Below are 18,417 nucleotides of genomic sequence, written 5' to 3'. Positions count from 1 at the left end.
GCTGAGCGCCGAAGAATTGATGCTTTTGAACTGTGGTGTTGGAGAAGACTCTTGAGAGTTCCTTGGACTGCAGGGAGATCCAACCAGTCCATCCTAAAGGAAATCAGTCCTGAATATTCATTGGAAGGACTGATGTTGAAGCTGAAGCTCCAGTACTTTGGCTGAGTGAATCAGTGAAGTCGCTCAGTCGTGTCCGACTCTTTGCAACCCCGTGGACTGTAGCCCACCAGGCTCCTCGGTCCATGGGATTCTCCAGGCAAGAATACTGGAGTGGGTTGCCATTTCCTTCTCCAAGGGATCTTCCCAACCCACGGATCGAACCCAGGTCTCCCGCCTTGCAGGCAGACGCTTTAACCTCTGAGCCACCAATACTTTGGCTAGCTGATGCAAAGAATTGGCTCATTTGAAAAGACCCTGATGCTGGAAAAGATTGAAGGTGGGAGGAGAAGGGGATGACAGAGGATGAGATGGTTGGATGACATCACCGACTCAATGGACATGAGTTTGAGTAAACTCTGGGGGTTGGTGATGGACAGGCAAACCAGGCATGCTGCAATCCATGGGATTGCAAAGAGACACCACTGAGTGACTGAACTGAACTGAACCGTCTATCTTTCTATGTCTGTCTATCTATCCATATCTATGTATCTGTCTATTTAATCCACTTATCTATTTATCCATTCATCCATGTATCTATCTACTTACCTTCCTATTATCTACCTATCTATCAATAGCAAGTGTGAAGCATTTGAGCAGCCCACCCTCTTGGTAAGAGGTAAGATTAGAATAATCTGGTCTGTTAGTCACAGCCCACCCTCTTGGTAAGAGGTAAGATTAGAATAATCTGGTCTGTTAGTCACAAGCACCACTGCTCTCCAGATGGGGACCTCCAGGTTTGAATAGATTCTCTCACTTTATCCTTTACTTGCCCTGCAACCAGAGCAAAGGCTGAGAAATTGTATGAGTAGGTGGGGCTCCTGGGAGAGCTAAATGCATGTACAGAGCAGGTTTTGTGAAGCAGCCTCCAAGATGCCCCCCAGCAGAAATCAGCAGTGCCCCCTAGGGTATTTTAAGGTTAAAAACACTTGAATGGGAAACACTTGGATAAGTTTTAAAAGACTGTTCAGACTTCACCTGGAGGAGCAAATGAAATTTTTATATTGAAAAAAAAAAAAATCCTTGGAGGTTTTTCTGATTGAATCCTATATGAAAGAAGTAACTGGAGCAGAGAAATTTTATTAACGGGTGTTCTTAGGAATCAAGACAAATAAAAGTGACTTACATGCCATGTATTAGTGATTCGCTTACAATTGTTCGGGGACCCAAAAGGTAGCATGACGATCAGGGAAGGGTAACAATAACCCTGTATACGAGACAGCAAAAGAGACACCGATGTATAGAACAGTCTTTTGGACTCTGTGGGAGAGGGAGAGGGTGGGATGATTTGGGAGAATGGCATTGAAATATGTATAATATCATATATGAAATGAGTCTCCAGTCCAGGTTTGATGCACGATACTGGATGCTTGGGGCTGGTGCAATGGGACGACCCAGAGGGATGGTATGCGGAGGGAGGAGGGAGGAGGGTTCAGGATGGGGAATACATGTATACCTGTGGTGGATTCATTTTGATATATGGCAAAACCGATACTATATTATAAAGTTAAAAAATAAAATTAAAAAAAACAAAAACAAAGGGAGGCTTAAAGTTTGAGTCTTAAATTATGGGCACAAAGAAAGCACTCCCAGACCCAATAAATAAAGCTTGATGTGGCAGATCCAAGATGATATCTTAAATTTGTTTGAAACCAAAGACTTTCAATTCCTGGCAGAAGAAGTTTTAACCTTTTAGTAAAAGAATCAGGGCAAGTGGGAAGTAGGTATTTAATTATATTTCTAAAATGATATCAGTTTGAGGAAAGATCTACTTATCTATCTATCTATATATCTATCTATATGCTTGTGTATTTGTATACTAAGTGGCTGTCTATACCAAGCAATTTATTTTGATATTAACTTGATAAGAAATGCATTAAGATTTCACCTAGGCTTTAGTTTCAATTTTTTTTTTTTCAAATGCAGAAGTATTTCCCTTTCCCATTAATCTATGACCTAGTTGGATTTAAAAGGAAATTTCATAAGAGTGCAAATATTCCTTTAAGACTAAGCCCAGACTCAGGGCCAAACATAGCCAGCCCCCATGGACAGGCTGTGTTTTCTTTCCCATTAAATGATGGCCTCAGAATAGGACTATTTCTATTATAGAAGCAGAGCAATTTAAATTGCATTTCTAAATATAATATGTTCAAGGCAGTGACTTTAAAAATTCATATCTGAACTCATATCACTTTCATCTTGACTTTTTATACTCAAAGTAGTTCATGAATTGCAAAGAATATTCTCTCCGTAATTCATTTTTGTTGGTTTTTTGAACCTTAGGAATTGTGCATTAATTTGTGAGATGTAAATTCTTCATTGGCTTTTGCCCTGGAAAGTTGCTTTACAAATTGTGTGTTGATTTGTGAGATGTAGATTCTTCATCGGCTTTTGCCCTGGAAAGTTGATGTTATACCTTTTCCCTAATTTTTCTGTCCATTCCAAGAGAAGAATAAAAATGTGTCTACTCTCTTCGTAACAATATTTTGAGGCCTCAGATGAAATCTGTTACGTTTTCGGTCCTCCTCAGAGGAAAATGCATATAGGTAGCAAATGTTTAAAAATTGGATTATTCCACTGTTCGGTACTAAGGCATTTTATGCAGACTCTGCAGATATAAACTTTGCACCTGAATTGTCTTGCTTTCTAAGACATAAGGAAATTGAAGCCAAGTTATAATTCTATTTCTTGTTAATAATGGAGCTCAAATTAGACCATGTAGAGCAAACAGTGGTTTAAATTAGTTTTGCACTTGAGATGAACAACACAAATAGAAGTTTTGCTGTGGGGGAAGCATTGAATTAGATCTCAGTTTCATCCAAGGCTGGTAATTAAATTTTCAGGTAAATCTTGTTGAGTCTGAGAAGGATAACATTCATTTTGATATTCTCAGTCTTAAACAGAGTAAGCATCGGGGTTTTCTTTTTTCCTTGGTGTTTTGTGTGTCTGAATTATAGTGGGGGAGGGGGAGAATGTGTTATATGGTGCAACTTGTATAATACGGTATAAATGACTGAATATGAGCTTTCTGTCACTGAATCAAAATTAAAGGTGCCATTCAGAAATTATGTTTGTTTTCTAGGGACACAACCAAATCATAACATACAGCAGACCAATCTATTTTTGTGTGCTGTGTGGCCTTATTTTGCTTCTTGATACAGGGGCCAAAGCCAGGCACCCTCCCACTTACATTGTGTATGGTCTGAAGCTCTTCTCTCCAGAGTCCCTCCAATGGGCTAGGGACCTCTTAATAGGTGAGTTCATTTGGGCGGATTGTGGGAAAGGTCACAGAGACGGGAGGGAACTTCTCCCCTTGATTTTCTGAATCCCTCATTGGAGAAACTTTCTTACTTGCTTATTGAATCAAGAGATGTGCATGTTCCTTTTGGTTTGCATGCTTTCAGTAGACTCTCTGGGAGCCAGAGCCCAAAGCCTCCAACAATGGACTTATTCTAAAGCAGAGGTCCCCAACCTTTTTGAAACCAGGGCCTCATTTTATGGAAGACAATTTTTCCACCGACCAGGGGTTGCGAGGGCCGGGGGTGGGGGTGGTTTGGTGATGATTCAAGCGCAGTAGGGTTTGTGCTCCTATGACTATCTAATGTGGCCACTGATCTGACAGGAGGCGGAGGTCAGACAGTAATGTGAGTGATGGGGAGTGGCTGTAAACGCAGATGAAGCTTTGGTTTCTCAGGCGCCACTCACCTCCTGCTGTGTGGTCCGGTTCCTAATCAGCATCAGTCCATGACCTGGGGGTTGGAGACTTTGTTCTAGAGGATGTTGACACTCATGACTAGGGAGCTGCAGCACTTAATATCTGAAGACAGGTGGCTAGGTGCCTGGTGTGGGGCATCAGTGGGGCTCCGGGATGGGGGTGATTTTTGCCCTCAAGATGGTGGTCACAGACTCCTCCACATGGCACAGATGCTCTGGAAATGCGTGAGTGGACATGGTTCTCAGTCCGCATGGAGTCCTGGATGTGCTAGTCACCTAGCTTTTCACTGGTGCGCTTCACTTGCCTGAAGGTCCAGGCAGTGTTTGATGGAAAATGCTCCACTTACACAGGTGACCTTCATGTGATAATGGTGTAGGGCCCCAGCTCTGGAGCCAGATGGCTGGCTATTTGAATTCCAGCTCTGCTTCTTTCTTACTTGTGTGACCTTGAGCAAAGTTCAACTGTAGTTTGAGGATAAAAATAGTACACACCTCAGAGGTTGTTGCAAGCTTTAGATGTGTTAGTATGTTTCAACATATAGAAGAATGTCTGGGACCAGGTATTAGCTATTATTATCTTTATTATGCAAAGAGGCTTCCCCATTGTGGACCTGCAGACTTGACTGCCAATGCTCTGAGAATCGCCTAGAGGATCACACATGTGCTCATTTGTGATTATCTGATCACATTGACCAGATGAGTTGATAAAGGGCAGCTACCAGAGGCTCCGCTTCCTGAATCTGTTACTTACCAGCTGGAAGCTTTACTCAAGGAGATTGTCAAAGCCATAGGTCCTACATCATCATTCTTTGATCCTATGACAACTCTCGGAGTCTCTCCAGTGGGACTCAGGAGGACCCCCAGATATGACGTCTCTTTGTGCTTCTTATAGGTGAAAACCGCAGTAGACATTCCACCCTCTGGCTCACTTTCCCAGCTGCCATCTCGCATCCCTCTTCCTACTGTTTTGGTAGCAGACTGTTCACTCCCCTCCACTGGGCCCACTGCACGAACCCACCTTTGTCTGCATCTTCAGCACCTCGATTCCTGCTATGTCGTGTGAGGAGCTGAGTGTTGGGACCATGTTTCAGAGACTCTCTGCGTTCTAACAGGAAACAGAAACAAGTTGGGAGAAACATAGGCGCTGATCCCATGATTAAAGTCCTAGTCAGTGCCCTCTTGGTCACTTCCCAGATAGTTCGGTGGTGAAGAACCTGCCCACGATTCAGAAGACTCAGATTCCATACTTGGGTCGGGAAGCTCCCTTGAAGGAGAAGATGGCAACCCACTCCAAAATTCTTGCCTGGGAAATTCCATGAACAGAGGAGTCTGGCAGGCTACAGTCTATCGGGTGCCAAAGAGTCGGACACGACTGAGCAACTCAGCGTATACACACACAGTGTCCTTTTGCCCGAGAATCTTTACTTCTACTCTGCTTTTTTTTCTACTCTGGTGTTTTTCACTTGACTTTTTTATATTATTTGAAATTCCATCACAACACACACACACACATACAATAAGAAGGACTTTAAGTCCCTTCTACCTTCCCATAAATTAGCTCACTCCTCTTCCTTCTGAGATCAGCTGCAGTGAAGGTCAGAGCCTGGGTAGGCTGAGATGCCCCATCACCGCTGCACACACGTGGGGGGACTGTCCTTTCCTGTCTTCTCCTTTTTATAAACAGCAGTGCTGGACTCTGGAGTCTTCAGTCAAGGGCATGGGAGGACTTGCGGTTTAGAGATGAAGAGGGCATACAAGGATTTTGGAAGGTGTCCAAAACACACCCGTCTGTGCATAACGTTGCCTTTTCTTGTCTGTGCCCCACACTCCGTCTTGTGTACCTTGTGGCCATCTTGCCTGAGACTCTCAGTGAGGGTGAGTGTCCGCAGACTTCCGTGTCTTAGAGGTCATGAGGGTTTGCAGCCTGGCCTGGAGCCCCAGTTCCCATGTCTTCTCACCTCATCTTTGTGTTCCTTCTCTGCTGCACTCCCAGCCCCAACATAGCAATACACGCTATGCTAGGCAACGATGACTCATTTCCCTGAGTTGGGTCCCATCTTCTATCCTTTCACAACCCCTGCTTTTCATAATATCAAGCTCATTCTGTAGTCTTCTGCTTCATTTGTGATATTTGACCACGCCCCGCTCTGTCACTAGCTTGTACATCCCCCAGGGAACCCCCAGCACCGAGCATGGCGTCCAGTGCATACAGGTGCTAAGGAGACACTTTGTGGAGGGATGAGCGTGGAGTATGCTTTAAATACCAAAGGAATTACTGTACAGATGGACTTTGGAACACTTCCCGTTCATAAATCAGGAAAAGCTTATAGTCGTTTTGGGACTGTTCAACTCAGCCCTTAGAATAAGTAGGAATTTTGTAGGTACCTTTTGCAGATGGTTTGTATAAAGAGATTTAGAAGAAGAAAAACATGACATATATTCCATTTAGAAATCATTTTTTCTGAATAGATCTGCCCTATTCCTATTTTTCTTTAATTTGCTACTATGAAAAAGCCAATGCTATTGAATAAATGCAGTTGTCTTGGCATAGTGGACTTACCATACCATCAGGAAGTGAAATTGAATGTTATTAAAGCTCAGAAAGTAAGACCTTAATGTAATTGGTCAAAGTCTAAGATTTTACTTTTAGCAGTAACCCTGGTTCTAGAATTGACTATTAGCTATGTACATTCAGATTTTATTTATCTTCAAATCAGTGTCATTAGGGAGTGGAGATGGGGCAGGGAACATGGCATTTTTTCTTATCTTTTTCACTGGAATTCCCTTTTTTTCTCATTAAAACTCCCCATTAATACATATTTTGTCTGCTTGTCAACAGGAGAGGAGAATAGTGGTAAATAATCCAGCATGTCGACTTAATGAGTTCCAGGGTCAAGAAAAGTGGAGACATAGAACAGGGGCAACACCTATCGAATGAAGGTGGTAGATGTTACTAGTTTGTACCAAACAGGAATAGATTATGGGACACATTTAGACAGAAAGAGAGGTTTGTACAAAGTTTCTGACTTTATGAGGGAAAAGAAGTTCAGAGTCATTTATTCTTCTTTGTCACCCTGTCACCTTCTGTCCCTCAGCTACCAAGGGATCTGAGTAGTTTATAGCCGCTGACATTGTTAGGTTCAGAGTTAGCAAGAAGAGAAAGAAAAAGCTTCAGGGAAAACAAAAGGTTATTAGGAAGAAAAGGGAGAGTTTTAATGTCCTGACAAAGTACCACAGATGGGTGGCTCGGAACAACAGAAGTGTGTGTCTACTCGTTCTGGAGGCCAGAGGTCTAACATCTCTGAGAGCACAAGGGGAAGATATTCTCCAGGCTCTCTCCTCGGCCTGTCAGTGGCCCTCTTGTCCTTGTATCTCTTCACATTATTCATCGTCCCTTTTTGTGTGTATCTGTCTTTGTATCCGAATTTCCCGTTTATAAGGATTTCAGTCATATTAGATTAAAGCCCATTCTAATGATCTCATCGTAATGGTAATCTGCAAAGACCCTCATCTCCACATAAAGTCCCGTTCACAGGTCCTTGGGGTTAGGACTCTGACATCTTTTGGAAGGGCGCAATTTAACCCATTCAACAAGGAGCATCTAAGAGAAAGGACAGGAGAAAAATAGAAACTGAGTGTGGGCCCGAAGATGCTCGTGTGCTCTTCATGCTGAGAAAGAGGTCCTCTTCTAACTGAGGCTGGAGTGTGTGAAATAGTGCCTGGAGTTGTGCTTTCTGGGTAATATCTCTGTTCCCCATTGCCGCTCTTGGTTTCTGCTCAGACCACCAACCTACCAGAGCATAGAGAGGCGGCAGAGGAAGAGGAGCAGGAAGAGAAGAAGATGTAATGTCTGCTGCCTTATTCTGCCTCCCAGGGCAGAGGGGGTTGAAAGTGAGCCAGGGGTAGGAGGTGAGTTTAGTGGCCATCAGGCAGGTTGGAGAAGCTCTGCCACAGGGGACGTGAGAAGAGAACATCAGAACAATAGGAGGAGGAGAAAGTGCAGTGATAAGGAACAGCTCTACACCAAACCACTTCACCAGTCTTGCAGTGAGCTGTGATCCACCTACCAGACAGTGGAGAGATAAGGAACCTTCCAAGAGATAAGGAACCTGGAGAATGAAACTGACACAAGAAGAAAGACAAAGTCAGTGGTGGGACTAGTTGGTTTTGTAGGCTGAGGGGTGAATTCAGGAAATAGAAACCTTCAGAGTGATACTCTTACATAATGTATTTCTCTTTTATGATCTTTTCATGTTCAGAATATCACTTCTCTTTCATTATAAGGAGAAAGTCTTTCTTTTTTCCTCCATGAGTAAGGTGAAAGACCTTTCTAGTGCTCATTTCCTTTGCTGACCTCTGGGCTGAAATTTTTATTACTTTGCGTTTGGGTAACTTCAACAAAAGCCTATGAGTGTGACTGGCTTTGTAATCATCCTTTGGATGAGAACGCCAAGAGGTCTGCAGTCTCTAGTACTGTATTTCAAGAAGAGCAGGAGCAATGCCAGAGTGTGCTCTAAGAAGTGTGGCCACATGGGCTTCACGGGGTCTTCACATGGGGCAAGGGAATAGGGCTGTCCAGCCAAGAGAGAAAATGCTTGGGTCCTGGGGGCACACACGGTGGCTGCAGGTGGTTAAAAGGCTGCCAGATTGGAACAGGAGAGGTTTTATGTTCTGTTGGAGGAGCTGTGATAATTAGTTCTGGAAGTAGTAACTAGAAGAACTCGGGCAAGATGAGACAGCATCACTTACAGAAGGGTTCCACGTACTGAATGGGTCCTTTTCAGACTTGAGAGTTTGACATTTTATTTTAGTCTTTAGGACCATCACCTGCTACCTACACTAACGCAGCTTCAGTGATGTAACCCTTGGAGATAATGGAGGTTTTGTAACCAGTGACTGAGAGGGATCCACTCTCACTTGCGCACTGAGATGCACATTTTCATGTCTTGTGTAAAGACTTGTCTCTTGGCCCCAGTAATCCATGTCAGGACCATTTGCTAAAACACAGATGTGACATGTAGGAGACACACAGCGTTTGCAGTCATGTTGTTGCTGTTCAGTCGCTCAGTCGTGTCCAACTCTGCGACCCCATGGACTGCAGCACGCCAGGCTTTCCTGTCCTTCACTATCTCCCAGAGTTTGTTCAAACTCAGGTCCACTGAGTGGGTGATGCCATCCAGCCATCTCAGCCTCTGTCACCTGCTTCTCCTCTTGCCCTCAATCTTTCCCAGCATCAGGGTCTTTTCCTTGGTTTTATTTCCATGTTATTTTAATTCTGCCCACCTCCCCCCACCCCAACCTGCAAATATAGTAATGAATATTATTCTTCACATTCAACATAAGAAAGGAGAAAGTTCCAATATTTTTATTTATACCCTGTGCTTGAAAAGAAATGGCACTGTACCAGAAGTTTCTGCATTTATGGTAATTATTAGGGAACATGAGGAGTAGGCAGGATATGAGAGAAAATTACACACCCTCCCAGCAGTACACTAAGAAAAAAATCCTTGTTCACAGGGGAAATTGCCAACAAACACAGGAATTTGTTTATTTTTCACTTCTGGGAAAAAAGACAGATTCATTTCAGCAACTTCAGGTGGAATTTTCCAATCGTCCTACTAATGCCACGAGGTTTGGGCGGCGTTTTCATTCACCTCTTCCACTCTGACTTTAAAGACGAGACACTTCCTTCTCTACTTCCGCCTGGGGATGACCTAAATCCTGGGCTCCCCGTCGTCTGCTCTCCTTCCTCTGCTGTGTCCTTCTGCTCCTACTCCGCAGGTGTGGCCAGAGCATCGTCGGTTAGAACTTCTGGTGTCTTGTATCATTTTATTTTCCTCCTGCCATCCTTCATCGTGTTCCACTTCTTTCCACTTTATTAGTTTGGGTGTTATTGCCTAATGTATTTCTTTTGTTAATATTTATTCTATTTATTATGTATTTATTTGGCTATGCTGGGTCTTAGTTGTGGCAAGCAAATTCTTGCTTGCAGCCTGTGAGATCAAGTTCCTTGACCAGAGATGGAACCCCAGCCCCCTGCGTTGGGAACGTGGAGTCTCAGCCACTGCACCACCAGAGGGTCCCAGCCTAATGTATTCTCGTAGAAAATACTTGTCTACCCGCGTTTCCAGTATTTGGCTGCCATTATTGTATTATTTCACAGCCAAAAATTTTTTCCCTGTAGTTCTTCATTCTTGGTATGGTTTTTGAAGTAATGAAATCTCATTGTGCCCTTTCTCTGCGCCTATCCTGGTCATGAAGAATGCAACGAACTATCTAATCTTCACTGCTGGGTTTTGAATCCTGAAGTTAAGAAAAACTAGTCGGTTTTCTTGAAATTAGATAAGTTAACATTTTGATGCTCAAAACTGTATGTCCTACCATTAACTTTCTCTTTATTTCTTCTATCTTTCCTTTCATATAAAAACTGAGAAAACAAATTGTTGTATGTGGTTATGACTCAGTTCAGTTCAGTTCAGTCGCTCAGTCGTGTCCGACTCTTTGCGACCCCATGATTTGCAGCACGCCAGGCCTCCCTGTCCATCACCAACTCCCGGAGTTCACTCAGACTCACGTCCATCAAGTCAGTGATGCCATCCAGCCATCTCATCTTCTGTCATCCCCTTTCTCCTCCTGCCCCCAATCCCTCCCAGCATCAGAGTCTTTTCCAATGAGTCAACTCTTTGCATGAGGTGGCCAAAGTACTGGAGTTTCAGCTTTAGCATCATTCCTTCCAAAGAAATCCCAGGGCTGATCTCTTTCAGAATGGACTGGTTGGATCTCCTTGCAGTCCAAGGGACTCTCAAGAGTCTTCTCCAACACCACAGTTCAAAAGCATCAATTCTTCAGCACTCAGCTTTCTTCATAGTCCAACTCTCACATCCATACTAGTGGATATCTATTATCACAGAATATTGAATATAGTTCCTTGTGCTATACAGTAGGGCCTGGTTGTTTGGTTGTTGTTGTTTAGTCACTAAGTTGTGTCTTACTCTTTGTGACCCCATGGACTGTAGCAGTCCACGCTTCCTGTCCTTCACCATCTCCCGGAGTTTTCTCAGACTCATATCCATTGTGTCAGTGATGCCATCCAAACATCTCATCCTCTGTTGTCCCCTTCTCCTTCTGCCCTCAGTCTTCTTTCCCAGTACCAGAGTCTTTCCCAGTGAGTCGGCTCTTCACTTAAGGTGGTCAGAGTATTGGAGCTTCAGCTTCAGCATCAGTCCTTCCAATGAATATTCAGGGTTGATTTTCTTTAGGATTGACTGGTTTCTCCTTGTTGTCCAGGGGATTCTCAAGAGTCTTTTCCATCACTACAATTCAAAAGCATCAATTCTTTGGCACTCAGCTTTCTTTATGGTAAGTCACACACAGCTCACATCTGTGTATGACTACTGGAAAACCCAGAGCTTTAACCATATGAACCTTTGTTGGCCATTATCCATCCTATATATAATAGTTTGCATCTGCTAACCCCAAACTCCAAATCCATCCCTACCACTACCCTTTGTTATTGCCAACTTTGATTGAGAAGCATGTTACTCACAGATCTCTAGATTTTCACAATATAGTTAAAATCTTGTGACAGAAAACATTACAACAAAATCACCATGTATGTCAAAATATGGCTCCAATCCCAAGCAAAGGCTTGTTTGTCATAGCCATATTTGTTGCGTAAAATTTTACCTCCACACAATGTTAGAACAGTTTTTTTGGTATTGTTGTAGTGGGGTTTATCCCATATTATTATAGTGGGGTTAACCCACTATTTTCCACATAATGGGACACACAAATACTCTCATCCCTACGATTTCACTGTGGAAAGTTTTGCATTTCTGGTTCTTCAGAAATAGCTGAAACACGGTCCCCATCCTTCCTGCGTGCACTGTTCACTGTGGTTTATGTATGGGGTTTGGACATAGTTCCATGTTTAGGCGTCTTAGATTTCAAATCAAATTTCCCTAGTTTTACCAAAGTTTACCAGTATTAAACTTCATTGACTTTCCACCCAATAAACTGAGACAGAAAGGTAGATGTATTGTACCAGCACTAATGGGAGTTTCTGTGTTTCTATGAAACCTAACTGAAAAAATAGAGTTGAGAAAGAGAGAATGAGGGCTAAGTTGCTATAAAATGCAGCTTGACTATATGTTGTTTCCCCGAACTAATGATCTCTGTGAGATTTTGAATTATAATGTGTAGAAGGAGTTAGTCGCTCAGTCGTTTCTGACTCTTTGCAACCCCGTGAACTGTAGCCCACTAGGCTCCTCTGTCCATGGGATTCTCCAGGCAAGAATACTGGAGTGTGTTACCATTCCCTTCTCCAGGGAGTCTTCCTGATCCAGGGATGGAACCCAGGTCTCCCACGCTGCGGGCAGATTCTGTACCATCTGAGCCCCCAGGGAAGCCCGTAACGTGTATGTTTCATCCAGTTGCGCTGTGACGGTTTGGGAGCCAGCAGTCTTCCTCTTCTCACGCAGGGCCCCCTTCACCTCCCGGTGACCTGCTGCACCTGAGAAGCAGGTCCTTCAGTGTCGTAGCATCATGGTGATGGCGTTTCTTGGTTAACTGCCACCTTACCTTCCCTTGCTCCTCTGTGGGTTCTGACTGAGCTCTGAGTTTGCAGTGAGAACAGAGAAGACACAACAGCTCAAGCCCTTGAAGGACAAAGCCAGTAGTCTTGCAGGAAGGGATCCCCTACTGACTGGCCTTGGGTTTTGCACGTTCCTGTCGTTTTCCTGGTCCTCTTTCTCCTGCCTCATCTCCCCCAAGTTCAGGTCTGTCCTTGCAAACTAAAGGCCAGTCTGCTCTCTACCTACCATCCCCAGGTGTCCGCTCAGTCCTGGGCCAGCCTGCTGGCCTGTCCTTCAGCAGCCCCTCCTGTTACTTCCAAGGCCTGTGTTTGGTTCGGCCTCAGCCTCCGTCAGTGGCTGGGGGAGAAGAGGCCATAGTGTCTCCAGGACCTGCGTGGGGTGGATTGGGCTGAAAGGTGGGAGGGAGGTGGGATTGTGGTGGAACCTGGGCCCTTGTTCCTGCATGCTCACTGTCAATTTTGTCTGTTCGCTTTCAGTATTTCTCTATTGCTTCCCTGCAATCTCCCTCCTTGGACTCTTCCCGCAGATCAACACTTTCTGCATTTATCTTTTGGAGCAAATTGACATGCTGTTTTTTGGAGGTTCTGGTAAGTCTTTTACAATCTGTTCTTTCTGTAAAAAAGTCTCAAGTTCAGATAAGGGCTAAATAGCCTCAGGCATGGAATGAAACCTGGACAGTTAGGTTTCCTTTGTCTTCACCCTTAAAGGACTTCAGCTTGGGTTGGTTAGATGGATTGTGGGTCCTTCTAGATTCATCTGGCCAGACTGAAAGTGGCCCACCTGGCTTGACACAAGCAGAAAATGGGGACACGTAGAATTCTATGAGCTTTGGATTTGGTTTAAAACTGAAACTGTGAGTTGCTCCATCGTGTCCAATTCCTTGCAATCCCATGGAATATGGCTAAGTAGGCTCCTCTGTCCATGGGGTTCTCCAGGCAAGAATATTGGAGTGGGTTACCATTTCCTTCTCCGGGGGATCTTCCAGACCCAGGGATTAAACCCAGGTCTTCTGCATCACAGGCAGATTCTTTACCATCTGAGCCACCAGGGAAGCTTGGGCTTGGTTTAGGGACCCTCTAATTCTTCGTTGGAAAAGCTGTATGTGTTAATGTGTGTAAATGTGAGTGAGTGGAGGTTAGCATGTGAGCACATGCATTTGAGCACGTGCCTGAATGAGTTAGTCTGGGAGCATGTGGGTGTGACACTGTGAGTGTGTGTCGTGTGCAGGCCTGTACAGACAGGTGACCTATGCCCTTTCATTTGATATGTTCCTTACTTTCTGATCAAGGTGGGTAAAGCTTCATCCAATGCTTACTTGGAGACATTACCCAGATTTCTCACCTTTAAAGCTTACTCCTATCTGAATGGAAACTAACACACTGATCTCATGGGGTTGCGGTGAGGATTTCATGAAGTCATGTACATAAAGCATTAGAGCGTAGCGGGTGATCTGTTACAGCTACTTCCTCCTTGTATACATGCACACACACATATACACACATTTACATACACAGGAGTGCTGGCTTGTTCTGTTTATCTATCCATTCATTTATCCATCTATCTATTAAACTATCTAGCTATCTATTCATCCATCTCTATATATCTATGTATGTATCCATCTATTGTCTATCTTTCATCTATCCATCTGTCATCTATTCATCTATTAATATCTATGTATCTGTCTATTCATCTACCTAGCTACCATTCATCCACCCATCTATCTATACATCTATTCATCTGTTTATTTATTCATCCATCTATCATCTGTCTTTCATCTGTCTCTCATCTATCTATTCATCCATCATCTATCTATCTATCTATCTATCCCTATCTGTGTCTAATTTCCATCTCCATATTTGTCTGTCTCTCTCTCTCCTTTCTTCTACTGAAATCACATCCCTGATCTTTCCTTGGCCAGGAGCTTCCAACTGTAAGCAACAAGGTCTCCCCACCTCCACAATGACTGGTTCACAGTCTTCTAAAAGTCATCAAAAGTTCTTTCTAACTGTGGTCTTCCTGAGTGTTCAGTTAAAGGTCAGTGTCTTTCTTGTGGTAAGCGTCACCCAGTGCTTTGTGGCTGCCCTGTGGATTGATTCTTTGCCCCTTGGGCAGGCATTTTGCATTTGAACGTTACCAGCTTCACTTTTCTACCATATGTATTGACTGTGAGACCTGCCATCCAGCAGGGAACTCTTGTTGTTTGTGTTCCAGCCGTTTCGGGATTGCTGTCAGCTGTTTACAGTGTGGCCCGGAGTGCGTCCGCCGCGGCCGTGCTGCACGTGTTCTGCTTCAGTGCCGTGAAGGTAGGTGCAAGGCCACGGGCCTTCTTCTCACATCCATTGAATTAACTGTATTTTAAGTAAACAAACATCTCCTCCAGTTACCAGAGGAATGAGATCTGAGCACATCAGGAGAGGAGTAACAAGGCCTGGAGGATGAGGCCTCAGTGATCTAGAAGGTGCATTAAGATACCTGATTTGCTACTGACCACAAAGCCCACCTGGTCTGAACCCCCCCCCCCCCCCTCTTGCAGGTGTCTGCCTGGCCTAGTCAGTTACTGACACTGGGAGGGGCTTTGGCTTAACATGGCAGTTGACAGGCCCCCACTTTCTTACTGATGCTTCCGTCTGAAATACCACTCAGAAGACGGTAAAAGGATACAATTGCATACAGCTTTATGGACAGAGAACAGGAATGGATATGATAGCAAAAAATTTTAGAATCCAGAAAACAGAAGGACCATAGATTTATTCAGATGGAGAAAGTTAAAACCCAGGCTGGCAGCAAGGGAAACCTAGGATGATTAAAAAAAAAACAAGATAGTAACTTTTGGAAAAGAACAAGTGGTATCAGAAAAGAAATATATGGTCAGTGCATGGCTCAGCTGTGAATAATATGTTGTATTTATGACAGTCTGAATAACAGTTGCAAATATAATAGCAGAATAGGGGGAGATGAAGTGTGTGTGTGTGTGTGTGTGTGTGTGTGTGCCTACTTGACTTTGCAGAGGTCTTAATCTTGTCTTCCATGTTAGAAAGTCAGCAAATAATATCTGAAGTTGAAAAAAGTCAAGAAATAACAAAACAAGCATGTTATTTGGAAATACGGAGGCAAATAGGTGAAGAAGAAACAGCTGAAAGTCACTGCCTTCAGGCAGCAAGAATTAGAGCAAAGAGATGGCTGATGTGGGCTGAGGACCACTGCTGCTCACTGCTACATGCAAAACTGCAGAGGGTCCGTGAAGTCTGAAACATAACACGTTCAGGGCCATCTTCAATCAGTAAAAAAGAGATTGATTAATAGTATACTTATTTCTTGACTTTATGGACACTCTGCCTTTAATGTGTTACACCACAAGTACGTCTTTGATAAAATAAAAATTAAATGCAAAAGAGTAAATGATATATGTTCCAAAGGGCTTTAAATAGATAGTATATGGCATTTGTTAACTGACTTTTGAAAAAAATTTTAACTTAAAATCATATTAAACTCATCAGTATCAGTGGCAGCAATATAACTGTTTATTCCTCTTTGTGGAAGAGAGGAATTCAGTAATGTCATCTTCCAATGCATCACAGTTGAATTTCTCTGGGATAATCAATGGCATAATTCCCTCCTTCACTCTTTCCTTCCTTTTCATATGATTATCTTCTTTTACATTAAAAAAAGGAAGAGGAGAAGGCTCCTTTTCCCAATACAATGAGGGTAGCATACAGCTTTTGGTGGATCTGTTTGCCTTCACCTTTATATTTTTGGTGGATCTGTTTGTCATCACATATATATTTGTCACATAGAACAACAATTATATAATTAATCAGTGTTTCTGGGTTCTTTCTTTTGAAAGAACCTACATTTCTTTATTCTATCATAGGACCCAGGTATTCCATTCAGCAAAATTACTAAGGTATTTTCTGAAAACCTCTTTCTACTGCTCTTTGGTAAAATAACTGCCTATAAAATTTGGGGATCACAAGCTTTTCTCTGCAGGACCCTTTTTGGTTGTTCTGTTATGTTCCAGTCTTTGTTTGTTTATACATTTATTTTTCATTAATTTTTTGAAATTCTGGTTCATTGAGATATAATTTGTATGCTGCAGAACCCATATTTTTAATATACATAATTTGGTAAGTTTTGATAAAGAGTTTTCCAGGTGGCACAGTGGTAAAGAATCTGCCTGCCAATGCAGGAGACTCAGGAGAGGCAGGTTTGATCCCTGGATCTGGAAGATCCCCTGGAGAAGGAAATGGCATCCAGCTCCAGTATTTTTGCCTGGAAAATTCCATGGACGGAGGAGCTTGGCAGGCTACAGTTCATGGAGTCACAGAGAGTTAGACATAGCTGAGCACAAGTTTTGATAAATGTAAGTTTTGATCAATTCCTGCCTCCAAAATTGGAGAGATAGACAGGTAAATACAGAGAACCAAAACTTACTGCAGCAGGAGCCCAGGAACAGAAACCTCTGTAAGAACCAGTACCAAGAGGAGGAAAACCTGAACTGTGGCTTACAAATTGCTGAAGGCTCAGTGTAGACAAGTCTGAGAGTTAATAACCCCAAGTGAATCCAGTTGTTAGAAAGCCCCACACTCTTGTGAGTTGCACCCCCTTGAGCTCAACAGTGAATAATTGGAGAAGAATCCTCCTGCTTTCAGTAGGTGGAGGGGGAAGAGTAACAATTTTGAAATATAGCAGAGTATTCTGTTCTTCTTAACCAAGCCTGCCTTAAGATTTTACTGTAGCCTAAAGTACTGGGATTTTTCCAGAGCTGAATGGACCTGGAGGAAGGGCAATGTCAAATTCCAGTTTGGCTCCAGCCTTCCATGTGGGGAAAGGGAAATACCCAATTCCAGCCCAGTCCATTCTTTCCATTCTATTTCACCTAAGGTGGGGATGGGACTCAGAAGCACTTGTGAAGCTTACTGTCTAGAGGCGCAGGGTCACCAAAATACGGAACTAATCACTGGACTGTAGAGTTTCCCTACCCTCACACATTAATACCTATTACTAAAAGTCTGTTTACCATACTTCCTTTTATGTCTTACATGTTTGGCTACCAAGAAAAAAAATTACAAGGCATACTGAAAAGCAAAACACACAGTTTGAAGAGAAATATCAAGCATTGGAAACAGACCTAGATATGACAAGGATATTGGAATTATCAGACAGGGAATTTAAAGCAACTATGATTAGCATTCTTGGAGAAGGCAATGGCACCCCACTCCAATACTCTTGCCTGGAAAATCCCATGGATGGAGGAGCCTGGTAGGCTGCAGTCCAGAGGGTCGCTAAGAGTCAGACATGACTGAGCGACTTCACTTTCACTTTCATGCATTGGAGAAGGAAATGGCAACCCACTCCAGTATTCTTGCCTGGAGAATCCCATGGACAGGGGGAGCCTGTTGGGCTGCCATCTATGGGGTCGCACAGAGTTGGACACGACTGAAGTGACTTAGCAGCAGCAGCAGCAGCAGCAGCATGATTAGCATGCTAAAGGTGCCGATGTATAAAGTGGACTGCAAGCAAGAACAGACACACAGTGTAAGCAGAGAGGTGGAAATTCCAAGAAAGAACCAAGAAGAAATGCTGGTGATTAAAAGCACTCTAACAGAAACGAAGAATGCCCTTGGTGGGCTTATAAGTAGATTGGACATGACCTTGGAAAGAATCTCTGAGTTAAGGATACGTCAATAGAAACTTTCAAAATGGAAAAGCAGAGAGAAAGAAGACTGAAAAAACCCCAGAATATCCAAGAGCTTTGGGACAACTACAAGAGGTATAACTAATGTGTAATGGATGTACTAGAGAAGAAAGAATGGACTGTGATTAAGAATCAGATCAGATCAGATCAGTCGCTCAGTCGTGTCCAACTCTTTGCGACCCCATGAATCGCAGCACACCAGGCCTCCCTGTCCAGCACCAACTCCCGGAGTTCACTCAGACTCACGTCCATCGAGTC

The 18,417-nt window shown here is 43.4% G+C and overlaps 1 protein-coding gene across 1 annotated transcript in view; it reads left to right on the top strand.

The window, feature by feature from the left end:
- The window catches only part of LOC104984187 (pecanex-like protein 2), a gene marked incomplete at its 3' end in the record, with an annotated part of 136,663 nt that overhangs the window by 91,009 nt on the left and 27,237 nt on the right, over positions 1-18,417 (top strand). Inside the window, exons 15-17 of the mRNA XM_010833832.1 lie at positions 3,239-3,410; positions 12,941-13,051; positions 14,676-14,767. Coding sequence (XP_010832134.1) covers positions 3,239-3,410; positions 12,941-13,051; positions 14,676-14,767 — 375 coding nt within the window. The remainder of the gene's footprint in view (positions 1-3,238; positions 3,411-12,940; positions 13,052-14,675; positions 14,768-18,417) is intronic.

Source organism: Bison bison, unplaced genomic scaffold (assembly GCF_000754665.1).
Source record: "Bison bison bison isolate TAMUID 2011002044 unplaced genomic scaffold, Bison_UMD1.0 scf7180017863937, whole genome shotgun sequence".
In the NCBI taxonomy this organism is placed as follows: Eukaryota; Metazoa; Chordata; class Mammalia; order Artiodactyla; family Bovidae; genus Bison; species Bison bison.
The sequence above is the reverse complement of the archived record's forward strand: the minus strand, read 5'-3'. Positions and strand labels throughout refer to the sequence as shown.